This window comes from Centroberyx affinis, unplaced genomic scaffold (assembly GCF_046629955.1).
Source record: "Centroberyx affinis isolate AG114_WGS23_722 - 3 ecotype Tasmania unplaced genomic scaffold, CSIRO-AGI_Caff_v1 ptg000117l_1, whole genome shotgun sequence".
Lineage (NCBI taxonomy): Eukaryota > Metazoa > Chordata > Actinopteri > Beryciformes > Berycidae > Centroberyx > Centroberyx affinis.
The window spans coordinates 23,232-36,622 of record NW_027278818.1 but is presented as its reverse complement, the minus strand read 5'-3'; the positions used below and the strand labels follow the sequence as shown (position 1 = coordinate 36,622).

Here is a 13,391-nt window from a genome sequence, read left to right as displayed (position 1 = left end):
ACAGTTTATGTACGAGTGTGTGTGTGTTTGTGTGTGTGTGTGTGTGTGTGTGTGTGTTGGAACCCAGCTGATTTGTTGAATTGTTTTGCATTAGAAATCATTTGTTTTTGCCCACTCACATAGCTGCCCAACTGTGCGTGCATGTGTGAGTGTGTGAGTGTTTGTGTCTGTGTGTGAGTTTGTGCAGGTGTCTGTTGGTGACTATGTTTGCATAGACAGATATTGAGGTTATTGGCAAAATATGTATCTCATACTGTATTGTGTAAATATGCCCATATGTGTGTGGGTGTGTATGTGTGTGAGAGAATGTTCATTGATTGACAGCTATAGCATACAATATTCCCCTACTGTCATGGTGTGTCATGTCATGTCAACCCAACGTCCCATCAAACTACTTTGGCATAACTGTTACCATAGTGACCCCACTCTTCCCCAACCCGCTGCAGTGAATACAATGAGGTTGCAACACGTTCTTCTGTTCTGCTTCTATTCTTGTTAGAACAGCGGTCTGTTGACTTCACCCAGAGGGGTTGCAGTTTCAAATTCTTGTCTAACAGTTGGGAGACTTGGGAATCTTTGGGGGTTTGCCTTTGTTTTGAAAACACATTGAGAATAGATTTTTTTTTTTTTTGCTTCCCTTGCCTGAAACCAGCACTTGAATTGCTAGTCACACCCACTTTAAATTGGTCTTTTAACTCTCTCTCTCCATTGTACTCTGACTCCTGATGGAATAATTCAAAGCAATTCAGGTTCTGGCCTCACTAACAGCTCACAGGATTGTGTGAAATTCAACCTGGGTCAATCAGCATCCCCTCAGGAAAAGTGGTTTGGGCAAAACCACACTGGTAGATGGTAATCTTCTCTTATTGTGCATCAGGTAATTTTGATGGTTTCTCTGAATTATATCAATTTAATAAATGTTTCTGTTGTGGTGTCTTGAAAACTGTTTCGGATCACAGTTAGTACAATTAAATTTCTGCCCAGTACATTCACAGTCTCCTACAGTTGGCCATGGAGAGAGAAAAGAGAGTATGAGCCAGAAAGTGAGTTTTTGAAAGCCAAAAATCTCAGCACCTGGCAAAATAATTGTTGAGTCATTGGTATTGATCAACAACCCTATCAAACCCTGGCACATATATTATGGCCATTTTGTGCAATGGGACAGTTCATTAATGGGACTGTAAAATCTTACTTAACTTTTAAGTGCCATGCTCGAGGGAATCTCGGCAGCTGTTAGGAGAGTATTACTCAAGTGTTTGGCTATCGTTTCCTTACAGTTTTTTTCCTATTCTGGCCCTGTTGACATGTTTTTTGTATTCCTTTATTTTTTAAATCAAACATCAACAAGAGAAGGTATACTGGGACGGTGCGGCTGCCATTGCCTGGGGAAATGTCATTGTGCTGTGTGCAGAGAACAATATGTTTCAAAATACCCAGACACTTGGGAGCGTGCACACTCAGAAATAAAATATAAATCCACATTTTCACATAACATACACAAATATATACACCAGACTCAAGCATACCCACACATACAGATTCCTAAATACACATCCGTGCTCACACCAAAAATATTCAACTTCTCAGAAATATGATTCCACATATGCATATAAAAATAACAATTATTACAAAATACGTGCATGCTCACACAAACAGGCACACAGATACACACACTCGCACAGTGTCACTGACATGCATATATGACCACATGCCAACTCTGTCAAACTGAAAAACTGGAATAGGCCAGTGTTTTGATTTTGTAGATGAGAAGATGTTGCTTTAAAAATGCTATTTTCTAAATTATATTATTATTACTTTCGAAGCATATTGGACTTTTGCTTTAAAGTGTGAAGATGCTGAGCTGTTCTTATTGCCCATGGTTTACTAGACTTGTTGATGTCACCTGAGAAACATTAATATCATACAAACCTCAGGCAAAATGGAATTCAGGTGTGTGTAACAGCCACCGATGACAAGTCAGCTTATTTGTATAACATGTTTTACAAAATTACATTTGTCATACGGTTGTATAACGCAAAACAACCGGTGTTGTATTCTCAGGTTGAGTCAAGTGTGCCATGGGCTGACATGGGACAAATACTTTTGAACACTAAAGTAAACTAAACAAAACAAAGCAACACAACTATACATTACATGACACTACACTGTACACAAAACTGAACCTAAAGCTAAACCTAAACTACACTGAGCGAGCAGAGGAAAACTCCCAAGCATAAAGAAACCTTTAGGGTAAATACACCTTTCACTGCACCTCAACCCAAAGCCATCCAGATATCCCCTTCATCCTCATCCTTGTCATTTTACTCCCAGCTGCATTCCAATGCCATCACCTTGTGTTTAACAACCTTGTAAACCTCTGTTTTGCGATAGCTCAATGGGTCTGCTACTGACACAATTGACAATGACAACATCATATGTATCCAGCACAAGGGGTCCCAGTAAATAAATTTACATTTGGACTGATAATGACCAAGCTCCAAGGGCCTCATTGGTAATAGAAGAGCTATGAACCCTTTCCATTGCAAACGCCTGTCACAGTTGATGTTCATTGCATGTTATTAGAATTCAGGGAACAGAGTTTCATCATTGTGTCTAATGAAGTGGAAGAGACACACTGATCTGATGTGAATGCCAGCAACATCCTATTCTGTTAGCATTAGAGTTAATTGGCGCTGTCAATCATCGGCATGTTTCCGTGACAACAGAAAGGATCAATGTGAGTGTGCACATTGAGAAACCCAGATGCGTATCGCATGAGGGGGTCTGATGGGGTGTGTGTGTGTGTGTGTGTGTGTGTGCGTGTGTGTGTGCTTATTGCTGCTGTTGATTGACTGCAGGTTTGTGCAGAAACTGGTATTCATTAGAATAGCACGAGGATTTACAAGTTTTGCATGTCCTTGTCAATGTGTTTTGCTTCGAAAAGTTTGTGTACAGGACAGGATGTAATGAAGGAAGTGTGCTCTTGAATATGTTTGGGAGCATTTAATATGCAAAATAGATTGCATTTATATATAACAATTGGTGAGTTATATTGGCTTAGTAGGCCACAGTGCAGTATGGGTGGGGACACAAAGTGGCTTGTTGGCCTATATACTTTTTAATGTTATATGTGAGACTCTGTGGATCCCTGAAGGGAAACTGTATTTTCGTTACCCGCCCTCCACAGGGAGGTCAGGCTCAGCTATAGAGCAGCACCATGGAGCTGGCAGGGATTCAGTATCTTGCTTAACTACGGTGACCAGACGTCCCGGTTTGTCCGGGATTGTCCCGGTTTCAAGATGGGTGTCCCCAGTCCCGACAAATATCTGTAAAACACTAAAATGTCCCGGTTTTCAACATTCACTACCAAATTGTCCCGGTTTTCACCACAATTAAAATAATAATAGTATTATACTTGTTTTCAGCACTTACATAGACGTTTATCATGTTCTGTCCCGCTCATTATTACCTAACCCAAAAAAACATAAACAATGCACCACACGTCTGAATTCAACACTGATTTGTCTGTATGTTTGGAGACAAAACATCATTTTTCGTTTGCTGAGCCGCTGTCCATGGTGTTAAAAGGTGCAGTCACTAGGTGTGCTAAGCGCTGAAATAATTGTCCCCCATCCTGATGAAAACGCCTATGGTGCGTGCATAAGCGCATACATGTGCGCATGCATGAACATGCGGTACACTTTGGGGGTTTGAAAATGTGGTCACCCTATGCTTAACGACACTTCAGCAGGGTGGATACTCTGGTGATGACGAGACCTGGCGATGACTTCCGGTTGAAGGATGGTCTCCCTCACTTTTTTGGGCCTCAGATGATGCATATAAGTATGTTTTAATGAAGCACAAATGTTGCTTGGTTTGGGTCTTGCGTTGATAAAGTTTACAACCACCTATAATCAGTGGTGAGCTGTGCCAAACAACATAGAACTATCTTACATAATATATATGTAATTAATGTTATGTAGCCTACTCTATATGATGGCAGTAATTCAAGATAATAGGAAATAACATGCACACCATTGCACTCCCTTTTAGTGGTGCAAGGAATTAATTCCCCTGAAGAAAAAGAGGAAATTCCCGCACACACAGGATCACCTCTGCATTGATTTATTTGTCGTTTGTCCTTTCGGGAAAACGACATGTTACCCACAGAGTGACATAGTGCTTATATCAAAATAGTCCATACATGCAAATTGCAGGATCATTCACAGCAGTGTTTAGAATGTGTCCAGCTCACACCACACTTTGTACTTAAAAGCAATTCACCCATTCTGTCAAAATGTACAATATACAGTAATCATTTGTTATCACATATAGTATGTTTCAGAATCTTTGATTTTGTCTAGTTTTGAGAACTTAAGGTAATTCACCCATGAGATGAGGCTTTTGAAATAGGAACATTTGTCTTTCTAGATCTATTCACACAGTGTTGGAAAAGGTTCAAGCGGCACAGTTAGACACCTGCTAGCCATCTACCACCTGTTCACCTGTTAACTACCTAGACTTGAACCATTTCTGCTACTGTGACCTACTCAAATTAGATTGACTCTTTTTCCTCCACAGATACAGGCCAAAACTAATTCCTCTAAAAAAAGAACAATCTCTTGTATCCTACATTGTCATACTTACAAATGGATCAGTGTTATGAGTCACCCTCCTCCCCTTTGAGACAGGTGTTCCCATCTCCTGCATGTACCGTATTCCTAATTATGTAATCCTATCCCTCAACACACACAGATGCACAGCTACCATGCTTCCGCCCTCCACCATGTGAACCCTCTGGGTTTCACTATGTAGAGCGCCAAATGAGATCACGTCTCATGTGGAAGGCAGGAAAGTCAGACAAGACTGTGTGAGCAAGATTGCAACGGTGTGTGCCAGTGTGTGCATGTGTGCCGGCCGGGCGGTACAGAGAGTCCTTCAGGGACAGTGGCTCAAATGTAAAGGTACCTGTAGCGCCTGCATGCCTGTTGGGATGGAAAATCAACAAATAATATGTACTGGATTAAACCTTGAATTTTCAGTCAGTTTCTTTGCTGTGCTGCCGATGGTATTTTGACAGATTTCCAGTTGTCTTTAACCCTCGCCTGTTAAAAGACTGGTAATAGGACATGCAAAGACAGCTTACTCATGTCCCACTATGGGTAATTTGTCCTTCCCCTGTCTGTGTTACTACTTTCCTCTTGTGAAAAACAAGTTTTGTTTGTTTGCAAACAGAATATGCAACCTAGTATGTTATGGGGCTGTAAACAGCTGGTAATCAGCCCGATTTTGGCAGCTGCGTATCCTGTTTCTGGTATTGTTAGCAATAAATAGGAGTAAAAAAAAGCCCATATTTGCAAGAAAAAAAGTAATCTCCACCGTCTGTCTGTCTGCCTCCAGCTCTTTTTTTTTTCTCAGTGCACACTTTGTATTCATCTTGTCATTTTCTGGCTCAGACACATTTTAAATAGAATGAATTAGCCACTAGTGTCATTGAACAGTACTTGAAAATTTAATGTGTATCCTAATAAATCATTAGGGATTAACAGTAAGGCTGTACAATACAGAACTATTCGTTTTTTTAAGAATAGTTTTTGAAATAGGTATTTTCTTGTAGCAATTCTAGCATAGTTTGTTACTATATGTACTATTGTCACTTATAATCTCATTCATTCATTCAAATTTGCAGACAGATAAGTTGAAATGGCCGCAGCAGGTACCTAAGACCATAAGATCTAAAGGATAATGTACCACTTCTCAAATGCTTTGGGTATTACAATTTTCTGCAGTAATGAGAAGAGAAAAAAAATGGACCAGATTCTCAGCTGGCACCTCCAGGGAGCGTGGACCGGAATAGACTGGAATGAGTTCTAATTCTCTGTCGGAATAAGAAAGATGTCGGAATTTGGAGCACAAGGAAGAAACTGGGACTGTTCCAGATTTTCTTTGTTGTTTTTTGCATTTGATGGGGGGGGGGGGGGGGGGGGGGAGTGGGGTGCAGAGAGAGTGATGGGAGGGAAAGAGAATGAGAGAGGAAGATTTGGGGAAATGCTGCAGAGAGGAGGGAAGAAGGGAGAGTACTAAACGTAGATGGAACATACCGTATTGTCATATGATGAGCATATGAATAGTGTGTGTTGTTTGGAATCAATGTTGATGGTTTTTTGTATATGTGCCAGTGTGAGTGCCTGTACACATGCATGTGTTCATGTGAGGGTGCATGTGTGTGTGTGTGTGTGTGTGTGTGTGTGTATACACATGCACAACGTGTACGCATGCACACATTTGTGTTTGTCTGAGGGTGTGTGTCCATTTAAGTTTGTGTATGTGTGTGTGTATAATTGTGAATATGTTTTCTCCGACTGCCGAGCCAGCAAGAGAACAATGTCTGTCACGATGCAACAGGCAGCTAATCCTCTCCTTATGTAAACGCTTGACTGCTATTCAAATGACATGCAGATGGGATAGAGAGCTTATATTTTGGCAGGGTGGTGTCATAACAAGGAATGTCCATGGAGACGATGTGCTGTCAGCATTTGGGTGATTAATGCTGCACTTTGCATCTAAAAAAAGAAATCCTCCCCTCTGACTGAGGAAAGATTGACAGGTACACATCGGCATCAGGCAAAGAGTGATGACCTCATAAGGCAGGGACAACAAGGGAATGAGGAAGTGCAGATGCAGCAGAGCAAAAGGGGACCCGCTGGGGTGATGCAGCATGCATACATTAACATGATGAAAAAGAACAACAGTTGAGGAGAAAAAGTGTGGAACAGGCTCTATTTCTTCCTTGACATGCCTGTAGATTGAGGGCATTCTGCGGACCTTTGCCTTTTGTCAAATAGAACAATTCTGAGACAATGAAATCTTACAGGGATGGAGCAATGAAATCTTACAGGGATGGAGTGTAAATACCCCTGTAGCGCCACTGATTAGAAATGAATAGATAGATGAAATATTTTTTTACCCCCCACCACACAATCTTGTATATACACATAAATGCACACATTTATGCACAGATAAACACATACATACACACAGATGTTATTGCGGGTTTTGCTCTTGCAAAAAGCTGCTCTATTTCACTGTGTTATGTAATATAGACGTAATATATGTAATAATATAGACTTACGTGATTTTACTAGATGATATTCCTGAACTTAAAAGTGAGAGTGATTTTAAGTGCTACTGTTGTAGGGATTAGTTAATCCAGATTTAATCCATGGTCTGGATCCACGCCATAAACCTTGAGTGACCCAGGCAAAATATTTAAGAGCCATACTGTAGATACTCATATAGATACATCACAGAGTCCTGTAATGCATTTTGTAAACCACATATTATACATTCATGAGTTGGGTGTTTTTATGCAAGAGGGGGACCTTTAATTTGGTAGCAAGTTATTTTTTTATTGTTGCATTCACCACTCATAAGTGTTCTTACATTACATTATATTACATTATATATTACATTAGTGTTCTTATAACTGTCAATCAGGTGAATGTATATCTGTAACAGGTGATTCTGATTCTGATTATATGTTACCTTTTTTTTGTCATGATGGCCAGTGCATTGCTATTGTGTATCTTCATGGCTTATACTGTATATATTGTACATGTGTGGATCTTGGTGTATCCATATAGTATACTCTAGATTGCACAGTGATATTCCTTGTGCTTTTTCTCATGACTTTTTCATATTCTCTTCTACAGATTCTCCATTATTCCAAGGATCCATCCACTTGAGTCAAGTAGAACTGAGGTCCAAGCAGAGAGTATGAGGACAAGTTGTGTCACCCCGCACTGCAGCCCGACAAGATATGACATAACATGGGTCCCCTGCTAATCACCACGATGACCATAAAGCTGTGACTGGCTTTGTGAAGCCTTGCCCCCTTTTTCTACACCCAAGCCAGACCCTTATCCTTTTTGTAAATCCTTCCTAGCTACCTTGGCCGGTCCCCTTTCTCCTGCAAACACAACCTCTTCTCCTGCCAGTTCCACCTTTTCTCTCCTTAATCATTATAACCCCCTCCTTTGTCTCATTTCTCTTCCTATCATCGACAGCATGCAGAGTGTTTCTACCACCTCCGCTCTCCTCCTCATTCTTCCCTCCCTTCTCCTCTTCCTCCACCTTCCCAACGTGGTTAAAGGGGACTGCTGGCTCATTGAGGGGGACAAAGGCTATGTGTGGCTGGCTATCTGCAGTCAGAACCAGCCTCCATATGAAACCATCCCGCAGCACATCAACAATACAGTCCACGACCTGAGACTGAATGAGAACAAGTTGAAAGCAGTGCTCTTCACCTCCATGTACCGCTTCACCAACCTGACTGACCTCAACCTCACCAAGAATGAGATCAGCTATATAGAGGACGGAGCCTTTGCAGGACAAGCCAATCTACAGGTGATGGGAAGACTGGGTGATAATTTAAGAATACAGTTCACAAATGCATTCAGACCTTAGTTTGCGCAGGGACTAGCTCTTTTCCTTTGGCCGCAGAATGACGAAGATATTTTTTTGTAATGTTGTGCCTTCATTGGATTGTTGAAATTGGAGAAAGACAGGAAAGAGTGGGAGGGAGAGAGGGGGATTACATGTGACAAAGGTCCTAAACATGTTGTAAAAATGCATTTGAGCAGATGTTTAAGTGGAATTTGTTTGTTTCATTTTACTTTTGAGTGGGAAAGATTTTCTTGTAGTAGAATTTCAGCTGAATGTATGAAACATCCATTAGGAAATTTGCTGAGGGAGAACATAATGAATTCAATAGAATTACTGGCATGGGTGATGGTAATTGAGTTCCATAATAACTCTCCTCAGTAATCTAGACTGTAGGGATAATATCCCTAACAACTCAGATATGGAGGTCAGTGTACTGATAACCATAAAAAAAAAGGAAATATCCACGGTTCAAAAATGTATTACTTTCCCCTAGTCTCCAACTCAGTCTCTCACTTAACTGTTAAGAAAAACAAAGACCTTATGTTACCTTTTGTTCCTCTCAGGTTCTTCAGCTGGGCTACAACAAGCTGACCAACCTGACTGAGGGTATGATGAGAGGACTGGGCCGCATGCAGTGCCTCTTCCTCCAGCACAACCTCATTGAGGTTATCGCCAACAATGCATTCTGGGAGTGCCCCAGCCTCAGCAGCATCGACCTGTCCTCCAACAAGCTTGCCCGCATTGACCCATCCACTTTCACAGTTCTCAGTCGACTGATGGTTTGCGAACTGGCAGCAAACCCATTCCATTGTGGCTGTGATCTTTACAAATTCCTAACCTGGCTGGAGTCCTTCAACAATGTCACGCACACCTACGACCGCCTCCAGTGTGAGACACCCCGGGAGATGTTTGGGTACCCCTTACTGAGTCCCATTGCAGCTGGCCATGCTGGTCGGAATGCCAAAAACATTCTGTCCTCCATCTGCCGAGATGGAGTGATGATTCCAGGTATGACCTCTCTCCCACCGGATCTAGATGGTCCTTCCGGGATGGGGCCAGAGATGTTTGGTGTGGGGCCCTACCACCAGCCCACCACCTCTTCTTCCTCCACTGAACATAGTTTCATCCCCAGCATCAAGCTCCACCATGTCTCTTTGTCCTCAGCTTCTCTCCTCGTGCAGATTCCAAGGCCCTACAGCAAGATGTATATTCTAACACAGTACAACCACACCTACGTGTCTGATGTCATGAACCTGAAAAACAAGAAGGAGATGATCACCCTCAGCAAACTCAAGGCTCACACCAATTACACCTTCTGTGTGGCGTCCATCCGCAACTCCCAGCGTTACAACCACACCTGCCTCCAGTTTGCCACCCGGGCTCAAAATCCTGATGACATGCTCCCCACACCCTCTACCACTACCCACTATATAATGACCATTGTGGGCTGCCTTTTCGGCATGCTCATTGTCCTGGGCTTGGTCTACTATTGTCTCCGTAAGAAACGGATGCACGATGAGAAGCAGAAGTCCATCTGTGTCAAGAAAACCATACTGGAAATGCGCTATGGACCAGAGGTGGCAGCAGCAGTGGCAAATGATCCGTCAGCAGTCCACAAGCTCCAGGAGCAGTCCAGAGAACACCATCCGTATCAGCACCACCATGGAGGCAAACTGCCCATGTCCACTTCCTCTAGCTCAGGAATGCTCCACTCAGCCAACACCAGTTCCTCCAGACTTTCCTCTATCCCACAAGTGGAAAAGATGGCCACAGCCTTTTCAGAGGCCATGGCTACAAGTAAAGGAAACTATATGGATATCAGAACTGGGGGGGGAGGGGTGGACAGGGTGGGGGATGGAGGGCATCTAGGGATGAGGGGGGAAGACTTGAGGGATGATGACGGAACTGATGTCGGGGACGACTCGGATGACGATGGACGAGGCTCTGCGTCAGAGATCTCCACCATCGCCATGGAGGTGGATAAGGTCAACCAGATCATCAATAACTGCATTGATGCACTGAAGTTGGATGCAGCAGCAGTTGCTGCCTCAGGGGTGTCCAATAACCCTACAGCCTCCTCCAATCCCACCTCCCCTCCCCCCACCAGCACCTCCTCCCTTACCCGTGGCCTGATCCCACTCTCCCAAGGGGTGACAGAGACGTGCCAGGTCATTCCTACCAACAAGATTCCCCCTCCTCCTCCACTCCCTGCCTTGAATGCCCCTCTTTCTGAGCGCCCAGGGATAAGTGGTGGTGGCTTTGTGGTCACTCCTCCCTACCGGCCCCCTCCCCCTGCCACTGCTGTACGTCCCATTCAGCGGCAGATGAGTGCAGATGCTGCTGTGGTGATCGTCAATGCCGTCAAGAAACAGTGCAGCACCACCTCCTGTGGCTCCATGGGTCGGGACAGGGACCGCGGAGCGTCTAGGGTGTACAGCCTGGACGTTCCTGAGCCGAGGAGCCCAGATGCCTGTAATCAGCAGCAGTACCCAGATCGGGCTAGCCCTGTGGGCTGTGGGGAGCCCCTTGAGAGGCTGCCTCTAGTGGGGAGTGGGAGCTGTGGTGGAGGGGGTGGTGGTGGTTGCGACAGTGGTGGTGTTGGTGCCCAACATCAAGACAACCAGAAGCCACAACATCATCACCATCAACAGCAACAAAAACAACAACAACAGCAGCAGCAGCAGCTGGAGGTGCAGCAGGACTACCACTGCTCGGAGCACCGCCACTCCGTCCCAGCACTCTACTACGAAGGCTCCCACCAGGGCTCCCCAGCCCAGAGGGTTTCCTTCCTTAAGCCCCTGACGCGCTCCCGCAGGGACGCAGCCTCTTACTCCCAGCTTTCGCCTGCCCGCCACCACTCCAGCTACTCTGGCTACTCCTCTAGCCCAGAGTACTCCTCAGAGAGCTCACTCCGGATCTGGGAGCGCTTTCGGCCATACCGCAAGGGCCAGCGTGACGAGGCCTGTTATGTGACGGCCGGGAATGCCCTTCGCAAAAAGGTGCAGTTTGCCAAAGGGGAGGACCTGCATGACATCCTTGATTATTGGAAGGGTGTATCAGCACAGCAGAAGCTGTGAGTGGGAGACCAGAGTGAAGCATTGTGGGACACAGAGTTTGGATACTTCTGTTCCTGATAGGCTGCTGGGCCAGAGAAACCATTTGAAGTACATGAAGAGAAAAAATGAGGGCATAACTTTTTTGCCTTTGGATTTTTTTGGCATGCTACGTGTATAGAATATTGTGCGCAGAGCCAGGACTGAGAAACTGTGCTTGGGATATTAGAGTCATTCTGGTGTTTTATTTTACACTTCAGTGTAGCACCATCTCTGGATCATTCTCATTTAGTGTTTGGGGGTGATTCTTTTAGCACAGGGAGCAAAAGCCACCCCTATAATTAGTACTCTGTGAGTGATCACGTGGAGCTTATGTTTTGGACTGTCTTTCTCAGTGCCATGTTTTCATCTATGCGTAATGACAAAAGGTAGACTTGGATAACCTTCACATTTAGCTGGAGAGCGTGTGTGTGTGTGTGTGTGTGTGTGTGTGTGTGTGTGTCATGAGCCAGTCTAAACTCCTATATGTTGCTTTCCATTCTGTATTGGGTGCTGTATTAATTTTACAATGTGGGATTGTGTATGTTTATATGCGATGAAGGGAGATTGGGGTGGCGGTGGGATCTGCGCTCTGTTGAAAGGGAAAACATGCCGATTTGTGAACAGAGCTGTCAAATGCAGCCCCTATCTCCCCTCTATGAGATCCTCTATGCGGCCGGGCTATTTGCATTTCAATAGTGTCTGTCACACAGGAAGGAAGGGAGAGAGAAACTGGAGAGAAATGAAAACAAAATGAGAAAACAGTCAAGGATGCTCAAAGGTATGGAGATGTACTGCCCCATTAGGAAATCCTGAGAGTGCTTTGGTCGCACCTCATAGTGTGCAACACCTCTTTCAAAGTAAAACACTGTTATGCTTCTATGAGTGGAGAAAACACTAGGAGTGAGTACAGAGGCCAAAATAGCATTTCCCCTTACAAAGGTAATTAGGTGCTATTTACCTGATAGTGTACAAGGGACATTTAGCCCATAGAATCCAGTTACAAAAAATCAGGCATGAGAGATGTGACCCATTTGTGACACAGAGACCAATAACAAGTGAAAGGGAATGATATGAAGGCAATGTAAATGGAAAAAAGGAAGAGAAGCAAAGCTATAAATGTTTTTTGCAGCTACAGAGAATATAAGTAGATTACAAGCAGGTCAACAGGAAATCCATTTGCATCATTCGATGTGAGTAGCGCAGTGCACTCCAAATCCTTTTGTCTCTGTCAACGCGATATGCAGTCTGTATGCATTCAGACAATAATGCGATCTAAAATGGATTGTGTAGCAGCAGCCCACTTCTCATGGCTTACTCACAACTCACAAGAATTCTTGACTTAGTCTCCCGGCAAAATTACCTTGTGCCATTTTCTGATATTAAAACAGACTGAGAGACAGAGGGACAGGACATTTGTAATTACTGCCAACACCTCTGTTTCTGGACATCGATACCATTGTTGTCTATAGGTTGTCTATACGACTTAATTAGCCAATTTACCATGATTGTGTCGTGGCAGGTATGCATGCTTGCACTGTTGCTCTCATGCTTGTGTGTGTGGGTGTGTGGAACATAGTGGTCAGTGTAAGTGGGTGTTGGCATGCCTTATCCAATTTGATGATTTATATCCAAATCAGCATTTGATTAATTAATAAATGTCAGTATTTTTCCCAGGAGCTGGTTGACCCAGTCTAACCTACAACTCTGAGGGCAACTAATCCACCATATGGGATTACTGACGGCGTGGACAAATGCACAAACAAGAACAAATGAGTTTGTATTCTCCCACCCATATATCCACATGACCGTGATGCACAGATGTATCATTCAAGCACAGTGCCTCTTGTTAAC

The 13,391-nt window shown here is 43.8% G+C and overlaps 1 protein-coding gene across 1 annotated transcript; it reads left to right on the top strand.

The window, feature by feature from the left end:
* Positions 1 to 8,067: 8,067 nt before the first annotated feature.
* Positions 8,068 to 11,522, top strand: LOC139651073 (protein phosphatase 1 regulatory subunit 29). Its single transcript, XM_071527921.1, has 2 exons — positions 8,068 to 8,406; positions 9,009 to 11,522. Exons 1-2 carry the CDS (start codon positions 8,068 to 8,070, stop codon positions 11,520 to 11,522), a joined length of 2,853 nt encoding a protein of 950 aa, XP_071384022.1.
* Positions 11,523 to 13,391: the final 1,869 nt, after the last annotated feature.